Below are 26,750 nucleotides of genomic sequence, written 5' to 3' on the forward strand. Positions count from 1 at the left end.
TTCGCTCCTAGATACTGTTTTTGAATCTGAACTGGGGTCCTGCATCAACGATTTTTTCCTACTGAACACTGAGTCGGTACAAACACAAGCCACCCTCTCAGAGGCATTCAAGGTTTATATCAGGGGCATGGCTTTCTCCAAGGAGGCGGGGGATCATCAAGGCAATCCGTAGTACCATCACGGAAAGTGAATTGACTCTCCCTACTCAAAACCCAATACGCCTCCCAATCGCCCACGACATTGGCTGGAATCGGCATGGCGTTAGACACGTTCCGCACTGCTGCTGAACGGGAGCGAAAATTATTCGAAGATCCCCAGTCCGCCCGTAGATATGGCGAGGGGGAGCGCCCTAACCGCGTATTAGCCAGACTGATCCATCAAGAAAATGCCGACGGCACCCTGGCCCTTTCATCACATGATATTAATTATGAATTCCGCTCCTTTTATGAAACCATGTACTCCAATACAGACTTTGTCCCCCACAGCCGACATAGTCATACTTTGATAGTCTCCCGCTCTCTCTCATCTCACCAGAGACCAGGGACGCCCTAGACACATTGATTACTCCTGAAGAGATTTCTAAAGCTATAGATGCATTAGCATCTGGAAAGGCCCCTGTAGTCGACGGGCTCCCTGAATTTTATAAGCATTATAAGACCCGCCTGGTTCCCCGCTTAACATCCCTATGGGAGGAGTCTTGAGAGATGGTTGTACTCCCTTCCTCCCTTCGAGAGGCTGTGATTTCGGTATTAGTTAAACCGGGCAAATCCCCCACACAATGTGGCTCCTACCACCCCCTGTCCCTTATCAACTGCGACGTCAAGATCTTCGCCAAAGTACTGGCTCTGCGACTGGCACGATTTATGCCCTTTATTCACCCGGACCAATTGGGCTTCATCCCGGGGTGTTCCACCTCCCTCAATCTGCGCCGCCTATACAGCATACTTGCTCGAATCGACCCAGACACACAGGCAGTCGCAGCCCACTGGATATGAAGGCATTTGATTTTGTCTCCTGGCGCTACCTGTGGTTGGTACTAGAAAAAAGTTTTTTGTCCTCGCTTTCGGTCCGGGGTGAAACTTTTGTACTCCTCCCCGGTTGCAAGGGTCCGTACCGACGGGTGCTCTACCCTATTCCAAATAGCTAGGGGTACGAGAAAGTTGTGTGCCTTTTCACCGTTGGTTTTTGCCTTGGCTATTGAACCCTTGCTGGATAGGATTCGCCAACGACACTCGCATAGGGGCATTAGATTGTCTGGGTCCCCCAAGATCACTACCCTATATGCAGATGACGCTGTCCTCTTCATCTGTTCCCCTGAGCACAACCTAGCTCTAGCCCCAGTCCTGGACAATGTCATACTCTTCGGCAAACTTTCTGGTTTCAAAGTAAACAGTTCTAAAGTTGGTGCTGCCCCAACTCTTTTATATAGATTCCTGAATGTCCCCTTATGCCCAGGCCACAAATTGTTCAAAACACTGGCCCACACCTTCTTATGGCACTCCGGTGCTGTCAGGTTGAAACTGGGAACACAAACTACTCCGATGTCGAGGGGAGGATTTAGCGCCCCCGACTTTTGAGAGGTACTGGGTGGCTGCCCAGGCCCACTTTGCATCATACTGGTTCGAGACCACCAATCCCCCCCCCTTACATGTTAAACTTGAAAGATTGTCAACTGATGACCGTGATATTCGCTCTCTGGTCCTCCCCTGCCAGTGCGTCAGGCTGGATCCTCTCGATCGCACTGGTACTACAGCATTAGCTGAGTAAAATGTGGAAACATACCGGCACACCACATCCGTTTCATGGTGACCTTCCCCTTTTGGAACTTCTTCCCTGAATCCCCTCGAGTAGATGCAACAACACGCCTCTGGTCTAACACAGGCCTGGGCACTGTCCGAGAGGTCTTCACCCAGGGTGACTTCCTCGAGTGGCCCGATTTACCTGAGCCTCTGCAAGTTAGAACTTTGCGCTGGCTTCAATATGCTGGCTTACGCTGGTTGCTTAAGAATAGGTATCCAGACTTCTCCTTGATTCCTCCAGATGACCCAATAATCTCCGAAATCCTAGATACCTCGACTTCCAAAGGGAAGGTCTCTAGATTATATGCTCTCCTCCAGGGTGGAGCTCTTCTCTTCCCCCTCCCCACCCTCCATTCATCAAACTTGGGGACACATGGGGAGCGGACGTGGGGATTGAGATAACAGATCAACGCTGGGATCACATATGTGCCTGTATACACGGAATCTCATTTAACTCTCGATTTAAACTGATACAATTTGAAGTACTCATAGGTTCCACTAAATATGTGTTGGTATACATCCTGTCTAAGTGTAATTTGTGATTCCCATTGTGTGACCTCATTGTGGACCCTTTACAAGCTCATCACTGCTACCCGAAAATGGTTTGGCTACAGCTCCCCATAGTTGTTCCTGTCACAATATAGGTTGGCCTTTGATACATCTGTGCACCAGGCCATAGTATAGAAAATCAGTCCTAACAAACGTTTTTCAGAGACTCATTGTTTTTATTTCGTAGGCACAGGTTCAAAACCAGTACAGCACTCCTTCCACAATGACTCTCATTAAGCGATGAGTACATTCTTTGTAGTAATTGGTAAACATATATTATAATTTTTTTTTTGTTGTTTAATTGCTCTTTTTCATTGAGTAATGTCGTTAACTCTGTATGCCCTTCAAAAGGCCAGCATCAAAATGAAAATAAGGAACCCTCTTAAATTACAGTAAAATGCAAACGGAGGATACATTATAGTAACCATGCAATGGAGCTTAAGCTCATTGCTTTGCCATTTATTTTTTTATTTTTAATTATATTTTTGAAATACTGTGTGTTCGCTCCCAGGGAAGGGGCCATTCGCCATTGAGGTGACTGGAACAGTGGGTGAGAATATACATTTCTTTATGGGGGAGGCAACAGGGAGCCTCTCCCTTTTGCCTCCTCCAACAAAACAACCCCCCCCCCCCCCCCCCCCGACCACAATTATCAGCGGGACTGGAGCTTTAAAGCTCTTAATGGGGATAGTCCAGAAATTAGTTTACCTACATTGGATCCAAACAAGAATTTACACAAACTGGTCTCCTGTAAACCTGCTAGGATATTATTACCAGGTTATGCATATGAAAGGAGGCCATATGGGAAAGGGACTGTAGTGTCGTACAGCCCCTGTTTCACACATCCCACCTGATTAGAAATACAGGAATTTAGCGCCTCACTTCGAGACAGCAATGCAAATTAACCAACCAACCAATAACTTCACCCTCTGCATACACCTCTCAAATTCTAACCACAAACCTACAACCCAACAATCCGCACAAACTTCACTACACGGCAACAACAAAACAAATCACACAGACCCGCACAACAGCACACACTGTCTTCCGACAGTATAACACCCCAAGCCCAGCCAACGGAATTCCGGGCTGAGGACGCCAACAGCACATCACTGCTCTCTTGCACTTCTCCAGTTCATCCCTACTAACTCCCCCCGCCCCTCCTTTTTTTTTTTCAGAGCCGCCAGGGGACCACTCTGGTGGTGATAGTGCGCGGTACAAATATCCTTTAACATTAACATAACACCCCGATCAGACTACACTGCATGTTGAAAGACCACCCCCCCATGCCCTAGGTGCGGGTCAGATGAAGCGGACTATATGCACATGATCTGGTCATGTACGCGCCTATGCCTGTTCTGAGAGGAGGTATGCACCACTGTATCTGGAATGATGGACTGTACAATTACCCCATCTCCATTGACTTGCCTGTTCAATGAGCTTCCCCGGCTAGGACGTGACTCCAGAAAATTGGCAGGACTATGCAACCCGCTGCATTCCGCTACTCTGGCTTTGCCCTGGGGCCCCAACACACGTCCAGTGGCTGTTACCTGGGCCTCAGACATCAATGAATACTGGGCCGGCCTACAGCCTGCAGGGTCTATACCCAGAAACATATGGGCCCCATTACGTTCCTTTATTTCCTCTCTTTCTAATGATAGCGATGAGGATGCCAGTGAACAGATGTCCCCAGGTCCCAACTCCACTTAAAACCTTCAGACTTTGACTATTAATGGATTACTTGTTTATTTGGTTACTTTACTGCAATGTGCACCGTTACTGTTTTCTGCTTTTCTGCGCTCTTCCACCAGACTGTAAGCATATAATGTATTCTTACCATCCGATTGTATATTGCTCGTGTTACTCTGTTGCACTGTCAAGCTCAAATAAAGTTTTTTTTAAAAAGAACTGAAACTCTAGAAAAGCAGCTACTACAAGCCTCAACTGAGAAGAACAAGTTACAGACACTGGGATAAGTACCCCAAGTCAGAACAGTACCTTTGGTTAGAAGAAGAGTGGTCCAGTTGGCTTCTGTCTGGTTGCAGCAATGCAGATCCTGTGTTCCTGGGCCTCAGTCGTGGGGACGAGAGCGAGGACGTCTCGGGACTCCTGCGGCAGCAATTCGAAGGTCGGCGGCAGCTACAGGCTCATTTCCGATCAGTGTCACGTCGCGGTTTCAACACTCTGTAAACAGCACCACCACGAATCTTGGATACCGGTTGGGCTTCCTGCACTCTGGTGAGGGGACTCTAGCTTTAGTCGTCCTGCTTCTGTAGGGTCCTGGGGAGACTCCCGGAGCTTCTGGCCGGATCACAGACGTTGCACTCGACTATGGATTTCCCGACCCCTGGCACTCGGTTCCTGCAGCAGCAAAAAAGTATAGCCAGTCGGGGGAAGGTGGTCCAGTGGAGGTCATCTCTGGGTTAGTTAGTCCCACTAACCCAAGGGAAGAAGTCGCCCCTACCGGAGCGTCTCTTGTCGATTTAAGAAAAAGGAATTTCAGCACAGCAGCAGGGCTTCACCTGGCAGTTCAATGATCCAGGAGGATGCAGCAAGCTTCGTTCACGGTTTATTCGTCTGGTTGTTCTTCCCAGTGGTTGACTCTGTCTTCAGTTCCAAAACCCTCGTCTTTTAAGCAAGTTTCTCCCATTCATGCACAGCCTAGCTGTCACTCAAACAGCAGGGTGACTGTCATGCAAGGGACAGCCAGCTAATCAGGACTGGGTGCATTCAGGCATTCCTAAAGACAAAGGACAGGGGAGTTCTGGGAACTTCCCTCACTTCCTGCCCTTCCAGACACACTGAAGCCAGAGGCGGGTTTCAGTACTGAAGCCCGCAGTAGGCAAAACGAATAAAGAGCTCAAACCTGGTTTGGCGCGCAGAGTAAAACCCAAGAAAGACCTCGCAAACTGAAAATGACGAAAAAAGAAGACCAAGGCCATTTTGACAAAATGGTCACCATGGGTGCTATACTGCAGCGGAGGATTCAGCTTGCGGTAGAAAAGCACAATGGTTAGGAAACTTGAGCCATTGCCATCAGCCATTTAAAGTAGTGAGGGTAACATAATAAATGCAGAGTCAGATCAGAAGAGAGATTAACTCCTATTTTTCCATCTAAAGGCTGTCCCCTGAGACGGTCCGGTAGAGGTTCACACTACTCCTCTTGATCAGATGCTAAGAGGAAAGCACCCAGTTCTGGTCTGGATACATATGCCTTTAGGCGGTTAGTGTGAAAGACCCTAGGGGCCTCCTTGGGATTGCTCAAGTCCACTAAGTAATTGACCTCCAAGTTTAACCACAACCTTGAAGGGTCCAATCAATTTGTCCTGTAAGGCCCACTGCTTTGTAGGTACCATAACTAGAACTGGCGGGTCTGGTCTGGAGTAAATGCCATTGTTTAACCACAGCCTGATCTGCTTTCAAGTTATCTGAAGCTTCCGTTATCATTTGTGTCATTCTCCTTCAGAGACCTAACACATAGTCAGTGACTCTCACTGGCTTGAGGGAAAGAGCACTCTCCAACCCTTTCTTGATTAGGGCCAATGGACCTCTAACGGGATGACAATAGAGGAGCTCAAAGGGACTGAATCCAACAGCTTCCTGAGGGACTTCTCTATAAGTAAAGAGAAGGCATGGCAGTAGAGGTCCCACTTTCTTCTAAGGGGTTCCTCTAAAGCACCAATCATGCTCTTCATAGTTCTATTAAACCTCTCTACCAACCCATTGGTTTGGGAATGGTAGGCTGTTGAGAACTTGTAGGTCACTCCACAGTTTTTCCACATGGCTTCCATATAGTGTGGCATAAAATTGGTCCAAGTCCGAGATAACCTCTTTAGGAAAACCAACCGTGGTAAAAATACAAAGGAGGGCCTTAGCCACTGCCTGAGCAGTAACAGTCCTTATAGGTATAGGATACCTGGTAGCACGGTCTACCACAACCAATATAAATCTGTTGCCTGAAGATGTGGGAGGATCTAGGGGACCAACACTGTCAATCCCTGCCCTCTCAAAAGGAACTCCCATCGGGCGTGTCCAAGAGTGCTGGCGATGCGGACGCTCTTTTGATGGCCTCCGTGGGGAACCCGATACAGCAGGGCTTTTAACAACATTTCGGCAGTCCAATGCTGCAGCACCATGCCTGGTCCGATGTAAGAAGGTCTCGTGCCCCTCCGGACGAAGTTCCAGCATTTAACGGATCCGGGATTCGTCAATCTGAGTCCGATGAAAGCCGCGGGCCTGCCGCCACACACCTCCAAAATGGCGGGTGAAGCCAGTATCCGGGGGACGCCCCTGCATCAACCCTTCTCCCCACCATTGGCAAACCCCATCCCCCCACTCAGGCCCCAGCTGGCTCTCATCACCCCCACTCTGTTATGACGGGGAAGACAGCCTGACCAACAACCTCTGCAGGCTCCCCCACAATTGACCTCTCTATTACCCCTCACGGGGAGCTGCACCTCGCTATTCGTGGGGTGCCCCGGCCCACCTCCACCCTCCTTGGCATCATCAACCTGGGAGCGCCTAGTCGCCGCCTCAAGACCCCGGCAGGCTCGGGGTAGACCCCAGTGCCAGCGGTCCCGACCCACGGAATCACTTTGGAGCCTCACTGGCACCCCCCCTCTTCTCCGGGCGGGCTTTCTGTTCTTTCGCAGCCTTAGGTCTCCTAGTGCCCTATTGCCCTCTCCACTCATAACCACACACCAAGCTCAACAGACCCCACGAGGCTGAATAATAAAGACCAGAGGCCTCTCTCCTCTTCTGGGGTTACTGCAAGAAGAACCTTGTCTCTCACGGTTGCACCTCTCCTACCTGAAGGATCCCGGCGCACCCCCGCCTCTGCCCCTTAAGTCACAATGGCCAGACAATCCAAAACCACCAAAAACCCAGCCATTGCCGTAATACTACTTTCATCAGATAAAGGAAAGAAAATGGAGCCTTTTGAAACTCACATCTCCAAAAACCATGGACGACAGAGGAGCCCTAGCTACTAAAGAAGATATACAAGCATTCATGTCAGACATTAAGGCTGAATTCAGATCCTTCATGACTGAACTCGCAGCAAAGCTAGAGCAAACTGATCAAATACTTACAGAAGCAGAGCAGTGGCTCGGGGAGGTGGAGGATCGCTCCCAGGATCATTCCGCTACACTAGGGGAGGTCCAACGCTCAATCCGGGCTCTCCAGGACAAGTGAGATCCTCGAATACAAGCAAGAGGACCTCGAACAGGGCACGACGCAACAATCTTCGGATTCGAGGCATTCCATCTACAGTGCTAGACAAAGGTTTGGGGGAATACGTGGGGGAGTTCTTCCAGTCCCTCTTGCCACAGCTAGATAAACACTGACTCTTGCTAGATCGTACTCACAGACTGCGCCCACGCAGGGAGTGGACTCGGACGCTCCCCCCGATGTCATAACACGCGTCGACTTATACACCTCGAAAGAAGCTATCTCTGCAATTGGTCGGACTCGGGATGAGCTTATGTTCCAGGGCTCCCCCTCCAAATATACCAGGACCTCTCCCTTCTCAGCCTGCTGAGAAGAGCCCTTCGACCACTAACTCTCCTTCCTGCAGGACCACCAGATCCGCTATAGATGGCTCTTCCCAACAGCCCTGCAATTTTCTTAGAAGGGCACCCCCCAAGGAATTAGCCACCTAGAAGACGCAGAAACGATGCTACATCCTGGCTCTCCTGAAAACTCTCAGAATCAGACACCCGAAGGCGCAGAGGGAGAATCGGTACATGCGGTGCCGAAGCCAAGAAGGGCCTCCTGGTCTAAAGTACAATAAGAACAGGAGGGGGCGATGATCCGCAGAGACAGTCCCAGAAAATGTACACAATGGCAATCGAAACTTTAGTGAAGACCGACACACAAAACATAGGAGGCTGCATTGGGCTTCCCACGGCTCATACCCACTTCCAGGGTACAGTCCACCATGAAGTCTTTGGAAGGGAATACAGTCACCCCAGCCACGTTGGCGAGGGGGTGGGGGAGGGGGCACATTAGGCCCTATTAGCCAGGGGGACCGCCAACCCCAAAACGTCAGCTCCCCGAACAGTTAGTTTTGCCCGCCCGTTGGTGGCCGAAGCTACCCCCTTTAGTTAAAACCCAGCCCTCCCGTTGGAGGCCTGGGCGAAAATCCCAAGAGCAGGACGGTGAGCAGCTACTGCCTCTCCAAGATGATGGTTGATTCAGACTCCTACCACCCCCTCCAAACTCCCACTCGAATCAAGCAGCAGCCTCGCTTCCCACCCAGGAACATCACACCTTGAGATTTGTTTCCTTTAACGTCAGAGTACTAAATTTCCCACCCCCACACTACCCCTCCCCCTACCAACCCTGAGGGCAAGATCTTACAAAAGCTCCAGGATGAAGATGCTGAAGTGGTTCTGCTCCAGGAAACCCACCTATTACCAGTGGACTTTGGGTGACTATGCTCACGACAATTCCCAAGGCAACTCTTCGCCTCAGGTGACACCAAGAAAGGGGGCCCGACAGTTCTCTTTAGGAAGGGGCTAAACCCCCAAATTTTGGAGACAAAACTGTGTCCAGAGGGGCGATTTGTGTCGGTGAAATGCCTACTGCTGGGCCAGCTATACACTTTCATCTCGGTGTATGCCCTAAACATGGGTCAAGTTGCCTTCTATGAGGCTCAAGGCGCCACACGGTCTCCCTTTATAGAGGGCCAAATGGTAATGGGGAGTCCCAGATCCCATAAAGGACAAATCGCACCCACCCTCCCCCAGAGACTTTGCACTGGCTCTTGGACTGCTACGCTTATTCAGAACTCTATTTCCTGCTGACTGGAAGGAGCGTTTCATTTCTCCTTCGAACGCTCGTGCTTGCAAGGTCTATCCCTCACAGCTGCACTGCGAGCAGAGCTCTTGCAGCCCATTCTGCTTCCTGGAGGGGGCGGACCCCTTCCTGAACACGTGACACAGCACGTGACTGCCAGCCTGCACAAGTTGCCGGCACAGCCGCCCTTGCGGCGTATTTCCTGCTGACTGGAAGGAGCGTTTCATTTCTCCTTCGAACGCTCGTGCTTGCAAGGTCTATCCCTCACAGCTGCACTGCGAGCAGAGCTCTTGCAGCCCATTCTGCTTCCTGGAGGGGGCGGACCCCTTCCTGAACACGTGACACAGCACGTGACTGCCAGCCTGCACAAGTTGCCGGCACAGCCGCCCTTGCGGCGTATTTCCTGCTGACTGGAAGGAGCGTTTCATTTCTCCTTCGAACGCTCGTGCTTGCAAGGTCTATCCCTCACAGCTGCACTGCGAGCAGAGCTCTTGCAGCCCATTCTGCTTCCTGGAGGGGGCGGACCCCTTCCTGAACACGTGACACAGCACGTGACTGCCAGCCTGCACAAGTTGCCGGCACAGCAGCCCTTGCGGCGTTAAGCCCTGGAGACTGTAAGGGCTGGAGATACTGTTTTGCTGTTTGGCTGTGATCTGTGAGTACACTGTTCTGGGCCTTCCCTAGCCAACCCAATTGAAGTTGCATTCCTATTACGAGGGTTTGGGGTGGAGAGTCGGACTCTGGCAGCTCCACAAGCCGTCGGGCGTTCCCTCCCCAAAAAATGACTATTACGCTGACACAACTCATTTACTAAAACTTTTATTTAATTGAGTGTGTAATACTGCTTTTTATTTTTTAAATTCGCTCTTAATGCTAGGCTATATATATATTTCATAGGGTTTTTAGACAATGTACTGGTTTTTCAGAGCTTGATTTTTGCTATTTGTGCCATATTCTAACACTTGCATTTTTTAAAATTTAAAAACTGCCTAGTATTTTTTGCTGTGTGTCTCTATGTCTAACTTCCCCTGACATTTAGGCTTATTTCCAGTGTATTTCTGGGTACCTTCTCTGGCATAACTCTTAGTTTTCTTTCTCTTTCTCTCTATTGTTAGGCTGAGGTTTTATCCGAATGACACGTAGGGGACTTAGAAGTCAGACTGCTATGGAGGTCTCACTTCCTTTGTCTCCTTCGCCCATTGTCGGTATGCCCTCTATGCCATCTACAGTTATTGTGCCAGAAACCCCCATGCCTATTGCTATGGGGAGTTCTGATGATGCTCCACTTCAGGACCATTATAACCCTCTCCTTTTAAGGGACATAGCCCAGGCCCAAATTCATCTGAGAGAGAGGTCTGAGGTTTGCAATGCTATGGGTATCACTTCACGTAATACAGCTTATAATAACTGTATTTTCAATGGAATACATGACATTTCTATAGATACTCAGGAAGAACGTCTAGCTGCTACTCTTGCCTCCAATCTTTTGGTTGGGGTTAGTTTCTCAAAGATTAAAACTAACATGGCATATGACAACAACCCTCTGCCTAACATCCCTCTTCCATCGATTGCCTCACTGAATCCTAGTATGCCCATACCCCCAGTTATGGTGGGTGAATCAGAAGTTATTGCATCACAACTATTAGAGAAGAAGGACAGTGGGAGCGTTGCTATCTCCCACACTCAACCCTCTTTAGGATCCAAAGCATTACTCAGTGATACTAAGCACACATCTTCTTTTCACGTTAACCTTTCTACTAGTGTGGTGGGAACTTCCTTCTCCCCTAATGGGATCTCTTTGCCGTTCAAAACCCCTCTTAACAAGCCCCGTAACTCAATATCAAAAATAAAAATTAATCTAGGTACCCAGGGTAATCCAATCCAGGGGAAAAACATCACACATTTCTTTGGTAAGAAATCTGTCTTTAGCACTCTGGCTAAATCTTCTCACCCTCTTCCTTCAGTATATACCCCGGCCCACACTAACTTAATTAATGTAGCTAAGAAACTGGATATTGAAGATCTCTCAGTCCAGGATATTGATGACATCAGTATCATAGAATGTGCAGATAAGGCAATTGCTGATAGCCACTTGGACTCCCATCTTAACAAAACAAATAATGTTACACAACAAATTTGTGATGAATCATTGGCAGGTTCCCCTTCAGATCTCACCAACTTTATTGACGAGTATACTGAAAAACAAAACTGGTTAAAAGAAAGAGGTCTTCTTCCGGACTTCAAAACTGATCCGCCCAGTGAGTCTATTCTACATCATACCCTTAAAGATGTTGATGATAGAATTAAACTCTCCCATCCAACTATCTCTGCGCTGAATATGGTTCTGAGTTCCTTTGTGAGTCTCTATGATAACATCTGGTCAGAGGTTAGATCCCATTCACGTATACTTTCCGAAATATATTCTAGGCTGGAGGGCCTAGATAGATTTGAAGAATTAGTAAAAATTATAAAAGAAGAAAACCAATTTTTGACCACTCAAGACCCTACCTCTTTCAATCCACCTTTGGCCCCTACACACGATTTTCATCAGGGGCCTACAGGGATCACGGCAACTACTTTAGGGGTGGTCCCCAATGCGGCCCTGGGTCTTCCGGTTCTCCAACCTCCAGATCCTGACTCCCGGGGCTCTTCCTCTATGACTCCCCGTGCTGCCTTTGATGGTTTGCGAGAGGCTGACGACCCTACAGATATACTTCCCAGTGTCCCGACTGTATTCTCTATGGAAAGAGGAGAGGACAAAGTACAGGAGGATCTGCCAAGGGTATCCCTCAAACCCTCTATACAAGACCGTTCATGTGCAGGTGGGACTGCAGAGTTGGCCGTCCGTTCTAAAGGTGACCATGTCGCATCCTCAGGAGAAAACATGACTATCCTAACTCCAGAGATCGCAGCAATTTCCTCTGAGCCCCCATTGGAAACTTCCTGTCCGAAAGTCCTCCCCTGTCTAGGAAAGAAAAGGAAAATGAGCCAACAAATGAAGAAAACAAAAAATCAGAAGAATGTCAAAAAGATTACTTCGTATACTAATCAATTTTTCAAAAACCTCTTTATGGCAAACTCTATAGTCCCTCCAACCACTGTTTCAGTTCCACAGGGGACTGATAACTCTGTTGAACCAATCCCCTCTCCCATCCATGTGACCACTCCAGATACCGCCAATGCTCCACCTATTTTACCACGTGCATCTGTCTCAACGGATGCGGTGGGTATGCTGATTAACACCTCTGCTTCTATAGATGTGGGGCCAAGGACTGTTGGTACTGGTGAAATTGCAGTTTCTAGCATTCAGATAACACCTCTTACCGTACCACCATCCACTAGTACTAACCCTATAGCACTGCCAACTGATATTGTTGCAGCGGAGGTTATGGACTCTGCCCCAGAAGCAATTCTCCCTTCTACTTCTCTGGACTCTACTTCTGGTAAAAGCCTGAATCATCCGGACACTTCTCTAACTATGCCGGCTGTTAATATGGTTAACATTGATATGGCTAAACATTTACTTCAGTCGCTATTTGTTCCCAAGATCAGCAAGGTGACAGTGTCTAATTCAAATGTAAGCTTGTCACAGGACGAGGTTCCTACTACTCGGCTCTCTTCTTTTGATCCGGCACTCTTGTCTGCTCCTGAGGAGCCCCCTGTTAATATGGGCTGCATTAAGAGGGATGGAGATATGACAGATCGATCAGACAATGTCTTATCGACTCTCCCCCCTCCTAACCATGCGTCTCTTAGCATCTCAAATATGCGCATGTCTGCGGTTCGCGAAGCGGTCCCCTCTGGGTTTGACTTTGCCTATAATAAGAACGTTTCCAATTCTTGGGAAAGATTTCCACTGGGGCCAAATGTCAACCATAATAGGACTATACTAAGAGGGGCGAGGGGTTGTGATCTGGCGGCTGACCCCCTTGGGCACTTTACCAAAAAAATTATTGAGTCCTTGCCTGTCTCTGCAACAACAAAAGTCTTTGGTGATGTTATACAGCTTTCCAGTCTCTGGGGCGAAGATATGCCAATCTGTTTAAATCGTGGTAACATACTTAAAATCTTTCACCAACTTCCTTCGCTTTCGCTTATCTCTAGCTATGACATAGATTGCATCTTATTCCCTTTCCATGATCGGGTAGATGTTAGTAATATTATTCTTAGATCGAAGGTAGTTTTAGACTTGATCATGGGGCATATGGAAGGGTTGAAGCAACTAGGATTTGAAGCAAAAATAGTGGACTCTTCTCAATTTGTCAAAAATAAAGGAGAGGGCGCTGAATATAGAGGTAATCTTACAATGGTCTACCATCCAGAAAGAACTCCCCCACCCCAACGGAGGCATTTCTTGCCCAAATCTAATGGAGACTTTGCGAGCTGGGCACATGTCACCGCAGGCCTATGGAAATGATTTAATTCCCGCTAAATCAGAATCCTCTTCGAAGGCCCGCCCTCTATATAGCTTCGGTTTCTTTTCTTGGAACTCTAGAGGTAATTCTCATTTGTTCATGAACCTAGAAACGGTTGCCGTGATTAAGGCTTCGCATTGTTTTTTTCTCCAAGAAACTTGGCTACTTTCAACTCCAGTTCTTGATGGATTCGATATTTTCTCTCAATGTGCCAAACCTAGCCTGGGAGGCCGCGCATCGGGGGGACTCATTATAGGGGTAAGAACCTCTTTAGGTTCTGTCGCCAAGGTGCTTTCGGATACACCTTTTGGCTTTATGGCCTTAGAGGTGTTCTTTCCGGATTCCAATTGCTACTTTCTCTTGGTCAATGTTTACTGGCATATGGGAATCTCTCCTCTCGAATTTTTTCTGGAGAAGTTAACTGATACAATCCTTGCCTGGAGATATCTGCACCCCATGGGCAAACTCATTCTGGCGGGCGATCTAAATTCAGACTGTACTCTCTGTCTGGAATCCAATTATGATGACCTGGGCTTGGTTATGGAAGACGATCCCCGTACAGGACTAAAACTTACATGGGGTCGATCTTGGAATCTGGCTTTGGATTCAATTGGCCTAACTTGTCTTAACAGCCATTATGATGCTACTAATCCTTCCTGCCCAACTTGGCGTAGATCGTCCTTATCTTCCACCTTAGACTACGTCTTTGTCGACCATTCTCTGACTCCATTTTCTTCTAATGTCGAGGTGTCCTTCAATTCATGGAGCGACCATGGTATTCTCCGGGTTCAATTTCTATGCCCCTTTTTTACCAAGCTTCTGCCGGAGGGTGGACCCACTCAGCTTTATACTGTTAGTCAAGGGACAGGGATAAGGTGGTCTCCTTTTAACATCAGTGTTCTTAATAACAAACTGATCTCTTCCCTTAACCACACCTCGCTCTGCTGGAAAATAGCAGTCTTTAACACCTCTTCTTTTGATAGCTTTCTCAATGTTTTACAGAGTAGTATTTATGGCCAGCTAAGGAAAGGAGTCTCCAAAAAACTTCACAACCATAGATTCGACCAACAATTGGCCGATGTAAAGGCCCTTACTAAGAAACTTATTAGGGATGTTCAAGCCCTAGATATGGATTGGGCAGATAAAACAAAAAAAATTAAAACCATTCGCCAAAAATACAAAAACTACTGTAAGCATAGAAAAATTACTATGATTCAAAATGATGCACAGTATATGCTTGCAGTACTAATAAAACGAGATGTGAGGGCCTTCTGGGCTTCGGTTTCCAGCCTAGATAACACATTCATGGCTGATCAGCTTAATGCAATCCCAGAGGCCAAATGGTTTGACTACTACTCTAAACTTTTTGATATTGGGGAGGAAGACCTGGCTTCGGATGTATCGATGATTTACCCAGCGAAAGACGCATGGAAACCAGTTTTTGATCTTGAGACAGTGTTCTGTCTTATTTCTAAGGCTAAGAAATCTAGGGCGCCAGGCCCAAATGGCCTTACGAACAATACGTTCAAAGCCGAGCCTGAGATTTGGGCCAATCTACTCTTCCTGCTTTTTCAGGACGTCGTAAATTCCGGGAAGGTCCCTATGAGCTGGCATACGGCCCATATTGTCCCAATCTTTAAGAGAGGCTTACGCTCTGAGGTAAAGAATTATAGACCGATCTCTCTTATAGACGCGGACTGTAAGCTTTTTGCTTCTCTGCTCCTCTCCCATCTTAACATATGGATTAGGGACAATCATATTCTCCCCAAATACCAAACTGGCTTTAGGGCCGGCCACTCTACCAATCTCAATGGTCTTATTATAACTGCCCTTCAGACCTCCTCTTGGGGAAAATCTGATGGTCCTCTGTATGTCGCCTCTATTGATTTATCTAATGCATTTGATCTGGTCATTAGATCCAGATTATGGGAAAAATTAACTAAATGGGGCATCCCGGCGGGCCTCCTTTCTCTCATTATGGCCCTCTATGAAAATTCGGGGGTACACATCAGGCTTGATTTGGCTGGTACTCTCTCTAGGAGAATTAGGACGCGTATTGGGGTGAGACAGGGTTGCTCGTTAGCTCCCTGTCTATTTATTCTCTATTTGGCTGATGTGGATAACTTCCTGAAAAATGCAGGCATGGTGAGTGCTAAACTTGGGGACCTGAGATTCTCATGGTTGGCATATGCCGATGACTTTCTCTTGTTCGACCAGACCAAAGTGGGCCTGCAGAGGCTCCTGTGTAAATTTGAACAGTACGCACTGCTAAATGGGCTGAAGATCAATCCTGGTAAAACACGTATCATGGAATTCTCAAAGGGGAGAACCCGAAACAACAAAGTATGGAAAATGGGGGGAGCAAACATTTCTCGAGTTAATAAAATCGTCTACTTGGGCTTTTTGATCTTGGCCCAACCATCGGTGATAGAACTGAGACGATTTCTTAGACAGAAACTGCTCCCTCTCATCTCCCAATCACGTACTTTGGAGAATAAATATTGTATGTTTTCCCTTAAACCCGTGGTAGACTTTTTCAAGGGTAAGGTGACTCCAAGGTTATTGTATGGTATGGAACTCCATTACTTTACACTTTTGCCCTTCTGGGACTCTCTTGAAGGTATTTACTGGAGGAAAGTTTTAAAACTGCCCAATTCAATTCCTACTGTTGCCATTAGATATGAGTTGGGTCTGGTTTCTCTACGAGCTAGGATTCTTTGGAGGGTTCTCTCATTGTTCTCAGCCTTGCTTTCCCCTAGACCTGATACTTTATATGTTGATGTGGGCCGCATGATTTTTTCCCAGACACACTTGGGCCACAACATATATCTCCATCTTTTCTCCACTCTCTGCGATAAGACCCTTATGGACATTTCCTCCGACAGGGATACATTACTTACAAACCCTAATAAGGTAAAGGAGTCTCTCTTCAGCCATGATTGGAGTAACACTATCGAAAAACTTCATGGTTATTCCTCACTGAGTGATCTTCAATTTGATCATAAGAAGAGAGGTGTGATGTCTTTTATTTTGTTCCAATTTCCTAATAGACATTACCGCTCTCTTCTTATTAAACTCAGATGGAACCTTCTTCCCACTCGGGAAGTCCTATGCAAAAGGAAGAAGTTTTCTGATTTGGATCCCACCTGTCGTTTTTGCAAACTTTTGGGGGTCACTGAAACTTCTCGGCATCTCATTCTTGATTGCAAGGCCTTGACCTCTTTAAGGGACAAATATCTAGGCATTTTTAATGTTATGGGGCGACTGGGGGTAGACAATTGGATTTGGTCACAATGTCTCTCAATCTCGAACATCAAGGTTGGTCTGGCTGTGGCGGGCTTTATCAGAGCCCTTGACCTATATGCCCCTTTGGTCTGATTTTTGCTCCTATTCTTGGAATTATGAATTTTTTACTATATGAGCACAGTGTTTTTAATATGAGCAATGTATTTCATACTTTATACCTTGCATTTATTCTATTTGTTATTCTCTATAACTAGTACTTTGTATTGACTCGACTAATCTTAGACATTCATATTTTAAATCTGAAACCGGCTGATTATATTTGCAAACTTTTACAACCTATGTAAATCTGTAATTTCGTATTTCTTTACCGGGCATTTCTTTTTTCTCCTTTTTTAAATACAAATGCAAAGCAATGAATGTTATTTTTCTTTTACTATCTTGTTTTTTTAATTATAAAGTTTGTTTTATTTGTAAAGGTTTTTTGTAAACCATATACAATGAAAAAAAAAAAAAAAAAAAAAAATATTCAGAACTCTAGAGGTGGTGGACTCATGGCGGGTGCTTCATCCCTCAGAGAGAGACTTTTATTCCTATGTCCATAGAACTTTCTCGAGAATCAATCTCCTCTTGACGTCCCCGCAAGTGCTCTCTTTCTCCAATGAGGTATCCATAGGATCGAGGATCTTATCCAACCACGCCACGGTAATCCTAGAAAGTCGCGTACACGAACCAACCCCCACTGCTCAACGCAGATGGACCTTATACGACCTGATACTTAACGAGATGCCGCTAATAGACGCAATAGCAACATCAATTAAGAATTTCTTCGAAGAGAACCCTAGTGAAGACACCTCCCTAGCAAATACTTGGGATGCTATGAAAGCGGTAATCCGAGGAGAGTTAATAGCTGGAGGAGTGGCATACCACAGGAGCAGGCGGCAAGCTCGTCTGACTCTTGAGGAAGACCACCGGAAAGCAGAAGAGACTCATATAAAAAAAAAAGGCTGGCTCCCAAAGACAAAACGGGCTATCCGTATTGCACGAAAAAAGACCAAAGCCCACTACGCCGAGGATACAGCACAATTACTGGCGAAAGCCAAACGATTCTATTATGCAAAGGACAATAAAGCAGAAAAATTACTGGTGGCTAAACTTGCTAAAATAAAGAGGAGCAATACAATCATTGCACTACGAGATCCGCAGGGCAGAATACAGTACTCTGAACTGAAAAAAACTACAGCTGGCAACGAATCACCTAGCACAAGTGATAGCCGCACCACCACGAGACCTGAAGGAGCAGACAAAATATTTGCAGAAAGCGGCCCTTCCCCGGCTGAGCAACTCCGCCCGAGATATCCTGGACTCTCCGATCTCCGGCAAGGAGGTAGAGGACGCCATAAAATCCCTTAAAACCCGAGCTGTGCCCTATTCAGTGGAAGGCTAAGACAATCTCCTACCTGGGTATCTAAGTCCTGGCGAACCAGATGAACGTTTATCGCGTAAACTTCCCCCCACTTTTTAAGGAACTGGAAGACGAACTGAAGCGCTGGAAGTCCCAAGAAATATCACTAATGGGCCGCATCACTGCCTGCAAAATGAACCTCCTCCCCAGATTCCTATATGCCTGTTCATCTCTCCCAGTCCCAATCCCGACGCTGGCCCTCCGCGACTTGCAGAGGAAAATGCTACGATTCATCTGGAGGGGGGAAAGCCTAGGATCCCCCAAAAAACAATGCAAGGTAATGCAAGACTAGGCGGTCTCGGGGTCCCTGACCTGCAGGGATACCAGATGGCAGCAAAGTTGGCATGCGCTCAAGCATTGCAGTTATCCACTGGTCGCCCCAGAAGGGTGGAGCTTGAACAATCCCGCCTATCTCTCCCCCTACGCTTTCTCTCACCTCCAATGCGGCGGAAATGGGAGAGACTACTGTTATCCACCAGACACACTATAGACTCTTGGGACAGAGCCCTGAAGCAGAAGGGATCCCTAAAGAACTGAGCCCCTCATCCCCGGTGTTTCACAACCCGGCCTTCTCGCCCGGGGCAAATCTCCAGAACTTTAGGAACTGGATCTCAGGGGGTCTGGAGTCTCTGGGTCAGCTGTTTGTGGGTGGGGAGCCCTGCACCTTCGAACAATGCATAGAAGCCTTCTGGCTCCAGGAAAAAGACAGGTTCTCCTACATTCAGCTCCTCCACTGGTGCTCCCACCCACAAACCCGCCAAGCAGCAACCCGCCCTCCTACGGCCCTGGAGCTGACCTTCACGGATCTCCTGACCTGAGGTAAGATCTCTACTCTATACAGACACTTCCAGGGAGACTTCCTCGCCTCCAAAACCCAATGCATGGCACAATGGGAGGCAGACCTGGGCCACCCTATAGAAGATCAGACTTGGGTAGATATATGGACTCGCGCCCACTCATCTGCCTGCGTTACTAATGAGGAATGCGCCTACAAAATCCTGCTGCGCTGGTACTACCCCATCCTGAGGCTCCACCATATGAACCAGGCACTCGACCCTGCTTGCTGGAGACAACGCGGTCATCCGGGGTCTTTTTTCCATATGTGGTGGACTTGCCCAAAAGCCCAACAATTCTGGAAGCAATGCCTAGCCACCATCGAAGGGATCACCCAAACCACACTTCCACTAGAGCCCCAATCCATCCTTCTGGGCGCCCCAGTTCCCGGGATCTACCCAAGGTCCGGGGCCAAAGCTAAGCTTCTGTCTCAATGTCTCTTGGCAGGAAGAATATCGATCGCCCGCTCTTGGAAATCCAAGGAGGGCCCTCTCCTGTCCCTTTGGTGGGTAAAAACGTAGTACATAATAATCGCAGAGAAGGTAACCGCGGCCAGGGCAGGTCTTCCTCACCGCTTCCAGAACATTTGGGACCCATTACTTGACTATAATTTGAAATTTCCTGCCTTAACCTACAAACCCTAACAGGCCGTGAGGGTCCTAGACAATGGGGGCACACTCCGGGAGTGGGGAGGAGAGTTAAAACAGAAAGGGGAGCCCTGGACTTCTGAAACTTAGGGCCGGGCCAGCAACCACAGAGGGGCTGGAGAGGGAAGGAAGAACCGAGATGCTGAGTTGATTGCATATCTGTATTTGTTTTGTTGCCACCCTGCCTTGGTTTAAAATAAACATTTGAAAAAAGGAACTCCCATCACTGGGAGGGGCACCAAGGGTGCCACGTTCTTGGCTCCACTCTTGCCGGAAGTGTGACAGCTTCTACAGAATTTATCTACATCAGACCCCATCTTGGGCCAGTAGAAATAGAGAAATCCTTTCCTTGGTCTTAAAACGTAAGTGACCAGCTAAAGGAATCTCATGGGCTAACTGTAGAAACTGATGTCGCACCACCTTAGGCACTACAAGTCTTCTGTAGTCCCCTGGGGTAGACTCAATAGTCTCACTAAAGGCAAGATTGTATGCAGTACCCTTTGGGTTCACTACAATAACCTTGACCTCCTGGCAATAGGGCCCCAACCTTTTGGTATAAGTGAACTACACAGGTTGGTAGTGTGGTCGAGCAGCCAGGCTGATCTCAAGAGGGGTCAATGTGAGCAGTAATGTTGTGACAGAGTTTCGCAATAGTTATCCAAATAAACACGTATACTCAAGGTTTCTTGATAAAACAATTATTAATTTATTTCACAGTCAGTTATATGAGCCTTCTTCAGAAAGGGAGCAAAACATGTAACACTTAAACTAAAAACACACTCTTAGTTTCTCTAAATCAGATGATACCCATTGGGGATGGCACACACACTTCCTACACCCTCAGGTCACTTAAATAGCTAGGACACTGTGGACATTGATTTATCACTGGTACATTTAGAGCAACACTGAGTTTGGTTGAAAAGATGGAAATAGAGGAGTAAAACAAAGGTTAACAAATAATTCAGAAACCAGTAAATACATTTTGAAACCTTCCAATGCAGAGTAAATTAACCCTTTCCTGGGGGAAAGGCCAGAGCACAAAGTCAGAGGTAAAGAGGAGTCCGTCAGGGAGCCAGGACAGCCAATGTTAATTGCTCAATGTCAATGGGGACTAAGGGTCTTCTTTGCAGGTAGGTAAAAAGTATTGTACACATTTTTTAGAAATGTTTGTTGAAAAATAGCACACTTGAAGGGCAACAAGCTGGGAGACTTTTGAGGGGCAAAACTTTAGCAACTGCATGGTAACCAATACAGGTCTCAACTGAGAGCAAGTAGCTACACAACAAGAGGTAAGTTCTCTTAGACTTTACAGTACCGCTGGTTAGTCGAAATGGTTCCAGCTGGCTTCTGTTCCTATACAGCTCTGCATATCCTGTTGTTTTTGAGCCCCAGTCGTGGGGACAAGAGGGAGGGTGCTCCTGCTCTGCAACGGAAAGGTCAGCGGCAGCAATGGGGAAACTTCAATTCAGCAGTTCTTCAGTGTTTTCAGCTCCACGCGTCTGACAGCAAATAGCAACACAGCGGTACTCTGATACCACTTCAGACTTTCCTTGCTTTTGGGGTCCAGAACTCTGTTGTGGCTCAGGCTTGATCAGTCCTGCAACAGGGAAGTCCAGAGATCTTCCTAGCACTCCGGTCTGACTTAAAAGCAACACACACAATCTGGTGTTCCTCTCCCTGGCTCTTATCGGTTCCAGCTCCAGCAGTGAAAATGCACCCAGCTTCGAGAGGATGTCCAGACGGGCTTACTTTGGAGTTGATTGGTCCCACCAACTCAAAGGGAGAAGTCGTTCTTGCAGGGCTTCTCTAGTCGAGGCACAACAGCAGGGCTTCACCAGGCAAACCAACGGTCCAGGAGTTGCAGCAGGTGTCTCATCCAAGTTCTTCTCTTTGGATTCCTTCGTCCAGCGGTCGACTCTGCCTTCCAAGCCAAAAAGCCTTGCCTTTTTATGCAGGTTTCTTCCATTCATTCCAGCCTAGCTGTCAAATCACACAGCAGGGTGCCTGTCCTTGCCAGACAGCCAGCCGGCCAATCACCTTTTGGGTGCTTTCCTGTAACCAAGTAGACTAAGCACAGGGAGGTTCGGGCATCTCCCTTGCTTCCTGCCCTGCCAGACATGCTGGAACCAGAGGCGGGCTTCACCAGTGAATCCCACCAAAGAGAAAACAAAGGGACCAAATCTGGTTTGGCGCGCAGAGTAAATCTCAAGGAGGACCTTTCCAACAAGAAATTGCAAAAAAAAGACTGGGGCCATTTTGACAAAATGGGCACCCATGGGTGCTATACTGCAGCTGTGAATGCAGCCCACGAGAAAAACACACAATGGTTGGACAAAGTAAACCACTCCCACCACCCATTAACTGAAGGAAGGGTAACATAAAAATGTTACGAGAAGGTAGACTAAAGGGGATACTAAGTAACCCCTCCAGCACACTATGTAAGATAGTGTGTACTGGGTCTACAAAGAGGAACATATAAGTAAAGTCAATTTCACTTTACTAATCTTGGTAGTTATCCAAGAGAAGGTATTTAAACCTTCGACAAATCCAAAGGACTTCTCTGTGACACTGCACTGAGATTATGTGTCACAATGTAAAAAGATGATACCCATGGAGTTTCAGACTCCAAAACCAAAAGAAACTGTGTTCAAATCAAATAAAAATGCATGAGAGTGGGAGAAAGGTCTTGCTCTCTTCAGGATAAAAATGTAAAGTCCTGAAGTCCAGCAAAAGAACTGGGGGTCTCTAAGGTAGAAGGGAATTAACCCAGAAATGAGAAGAATTCTCCCTAACATCCACAGGTACACATCAATATAGAAGAAATCTCCATTCTTCGACTACCTGGGTTTCTGATTTGCCCAGAATGGCAAATGGAATAATCGGATAGAAAGTCAATCTGATTTTTGGGAAACATTGAAATTGTATTTTGCGCTTTTCTAAGTGCGTTGGTAACCATATTCTAACCACAGCCCTGGAATTGCATCAAGCTCAAGCTATTGCAGCTGCAACATGTGGGGCCCGGGAAGAGATTGCTCTTTGTCCCAGTTAGTACACCAAACATACCATTACACGTGGAACTTGGATTTTTACCAATCAGTGCTCAGATAGGCCTGAAGCCATTATTGTATTTGAAACGATTGGGGTTGTTATACCCTAGATAAATATATAGGCAGCTATAATAGATCCACTGAGGTTTTCAGAGATGATCACTCCCTTGGTTTAGATATGTTAAGAACTACTTAAAGCTATTAAAGTCGGAGGAACTCGGGACTAGTCTTGCAAGTATATCAAATGGGGGGAAAAAGCAGCGAGTCATTGATGTGTACATATAAATCATTGCTTTGGGATCAATGTAAATAAATGTCCGAATGTATCCCCTGAATACTCCTATCTATTAAGCAGGACTCCCTAGAATATAATTTTGTTTAATTGCTAATACAATACAGAGGTCCTTGTATGTTAAAAGGCACATAGGTACACTACTGATTGCCTCATTCAGAACCTGTTAGAATAACACACACGCTTTGCATTGTCTATTTTGCCCAAGGTGTGTGGAAACATTACAACATTTTCTTTTTCTGTGCCCCATGGACGATGATGTAAGACGTCAAAACTTAAAATCCTCCATGTTATTCTGAGGCATTTGCACACTAAATGCGGCAGAGGCATTTTGGAGACTATCACGTACTATTGATTTCTTAGCTCTCATTATTTGGGAAAGGCCTCGTGGAGGAGAAACATAATGTCAATATTGATTAATTACTTACACTTTATGGATCTTAGTACAATTTCTTCGTTGTATCTGTGTATGTAATTTGACGTTCTTTGTGATGGATTGTTATTCACTTTTGTATGTCCTGTTGATTTTACATTTTATCATAGTATTTATTAATATTGTAGTACTTTTTATGGAATAAATTACCCAAATAAAGATATGATGAGTTAGATGAAGGGATGGATATGATCTACTTGAATTACACATTCAGTACAGAATACGAAAGAAATCAAGTTGTGCAATTTTAAATGCAGACTATTTATGTTGAAAGTGTTGGTGTGATGGGAGACTAAAAGTACCATTGAATGGAATTTAATGTGTAATAGTTTTGATGTGGATTCTGCCATGTGATGCAGTGATGATCTTTTTTTTTTTCCTCAGGTATGTGTAAAGTGCTCTGCTGTCCCTTGCATGCAAGACTGCATCATCTGAGAACGTTTGTTGTTTATTGTGACACTCTGTACAGTTGGTTTCTTTTAATGTCTTTGAATTATAAGTTTATAATTTGAGGTGCAGTGATGTAAAGGCGTTTGAGGTGGAAGCCAAAATTGTACTACTGTGTAGGAGAACAGTGCACACTCCAGACTGAGATTCATGCTAAATCTTTCCCTCGACCTTTAATGCTTATAAAGATTTCTGAACTGCTCTCTGAATATTATTCTTGCAGATCTTTTGCCGGATGGTACTAGGAACGGGAGATCATGGTTGCAAGGAACAAGGGACTTTGAAGAAGAGGGAGAAGACAGTTTTTTAAAATGCCTTTCTACGTAAGTTATTTTAGCCTTTCATTTGCTTTTATTTAGCCCATTTTATTTTTAGTTATTTTATTTTAGCATTTATATAGCGTTACAAACCCTCAGGCATCTGAGCGCTGCTTCTTGCCCCCGGTGTGTGGTGCTCATTTATCAACCTCGGAAGGATGAAAGGCTCAGTTTGGCCATGCCGGGATTTGAACCTGCATCAGCTCTACTCGCTGTGCTATCTGACGGGATGTACTATTTTTATTTTTTATTTTTTTTATTATTACTTGTATTTAATCATAAAGAAAACAGATTTTTACAAGAGCGTTTTTCAGTCCAACTGAAGGGAGTCCACTCCTAGTTTTGCTAGATAAGTAGTGAGTAATGCATGCCTGGCAATTTGATTCAGTGTGGGTGAAATCATGCGCCAACCTCCGGAATCGCCTTTGTTCTTTCCAAGGCCAAGTTTAAAAGTTTTGCGGCAGCCGTGTGCCATTGAGTCTTTTCGCCCGTTATCAGGCGTTTCCACCAGGTATCTTCATTCCCTGCAAAGGAGGTTGCCGTCAAGGCGGAGAAATATGCAATCCTCGCCTGATGAAGAGCAGGACAACACATCAGCAGATGTTTTATTGATTCAATGACCTCGGGATTGGTACATAATCTACAGTTTGTTTTCTCCGACTCTGCTCTAATCGCTAAAAATTCTCCAGTCGGTAAGATGTTTAGACGGGCTTTTAGAAAAGTTCTCATCAGTAATTTATCGGGATATTTCTTGCAATACGCCATCGGTTCTTTTAATTTGTTGGTGTTCATGGGAAGGTGTTCAAGAAGTTTGCAAGAGGATACTGACTCAATGGTGTTAATCCAGTCCCAACATTCCAGTTTTGTTTTTATCCTGGTTGGGTTGTCTTTCAGTTCTGCTTCTGTACACACAATTTGATGTAATTTTTGTTTTTGGTCCTCAGCCCACTTATTCATAGTTTGATTAGAACCCTTTTCCAGTTCTGATGCCATTATTTGGTAGATTTCCAAACTTTCGGGGTGGATAATTTTCCTATATAACTGAAGAGATCTATGGTCCACAACTGCCTTCAATGACAGAAGGCCAAGTTCACGCCTGATTGGGGCAATCGGAGTTGAGTTTGGTAGACCCAGGACGGCTCTCCATATGTAACCTTCCAATTTTTGCCAAATTAGAGGAGGAATGGAGGGTATGGCATCCATGCCATAAGTCAGTGATGGAACAATCTTTGCCTTGTAGTAGTTTATGGCCGGTTGGAGGGAGAACTTTCCGTATTTTCGGTCAACCATTCTCAGCTGTGCTGTCAGACATTTGGTTTTTGACCATAGATTGACTTGCATACTGCTCGCTTTCTTCGAGCTGTCCACGAACACTCCCAAGTATCTGAACGAATCCACCACTTCAATTTGTTTCTCGTTCAGATGCCAGTGGAACCGCTCCTTTTTTTTGATGGCCCTTTTTTGCAGAATCATTATCTTTGTTTTAGATTCGTTGATCTCCAAGTTGTTGTCTTGAATATATGATGATAAATTATCCAATTGACGTTGGAGACCAACCTGGGTCAGATGAAGTAGGATTAAATCGTCTGCATACAGCAGTCTTGGGATATGAGTCGCACCTATTTTGGGAGGAAATGATCTGATCTTGTTTTGGCTGTCCTTAAAATCTCCTAGGAATGATATAAACAAAGGTGGGGCCAGGGGGCATCCTTGCTTTACCCCTCGACATGTTTGGATGTATTTCGATGTGAGGCCAGCGTTGTTTAGGCGGACTCTGATGGAGGTATCTCTATGGAGGCTGACTATGGGCTCTAAGATTGTATTCGGACAGTCCCATGTCTTCAATTTCGCCCAGAGTTTCTGCCTATCCACTCGATCAAACGCTTGAGATAGATCAACAAAAGCAAGGAAGACTCGAGGGCCACCTGTCAGAACTTTTTCTTTAAGTATCGTCAGACACATGTTTGCGCTGGTACTTGCATTTTTCTGAAAGCCAGTCTGTAGAGGATCATAGCAGTTTGCTGAGATCGCCCATTTCCGAAAGTGACACAGAAGGGAAGAGGCGAAAATCTTCCCAATGACGTCCAGAAGAGCTATTGGCCTATAATTCACAGGGTCATCTCTGGAGCCTTTTTTATAAATGGGAACGATCAACGCTTGAGACCATGATTCCGGTACTGTTTTCTTTGCCATACAGAGTTTAAAGATCGCGCTTATAAGATTTGACCACTCGACTGGATGTTGCTTTAGGTCACAGTTTGCTAGGCCGTCCGGTCCAGCTGCTCTTGATGAATTTAGTTTCATTATTATGTTGTTGATATCCCTCACATCTGTCAAGTCCACCCATGAAGAGTCCTCCGCTCTGATGAAAACCTCCTTGTTTGCTTCTGGTTCTTGGAACAGATTTGAGAAGTGTGTAATCCAGTTTGCTTCTGAAACTGGATTTATCATGTGTGATTTTGAG

The 26,750-nt window shown here is 46.2% G+C and overlaps 1 protein-coding gene across 1 annotated transcript in view; it reads left to right on the forward strand.

The window, feature by feature from the left end:
• The window catches only part of TMEM59 (transmembrane protein 59), a 182,183-nt gene that overhangs the window by 89,424 nt on the left and 66,009 nt on the right, over window positions 1-26,750 (forward strand). Inside the window, exon 6 of the mRNA XM_069642150.1 lies at window positions 24,193-24,292. Within this exon, the coding sequence (XP_069498251.1) occupies window positions 24,193-24,292 (100 nt within the window). The remainder of the gene's footprint in view (window positions 1-24,192; window positions 24,293-26,750) is intronic.

This window comes from Ambystoma mexicanum, chromosome 1q, assembly GCF_040938575.1.
Source record: "Ambystoma mexicanum isolate Mex_15411 chromosome 1q, UKY_AmexF1_1, whole genome shotgun sequence".
In the NCBI taxonomy this organism is placed as follows: Eukaryota; Metazoa; Chordata; class Amphibia; order Caudata; family Ambystomatidae; genus Ambystoma; species Ambystoma mexicanum.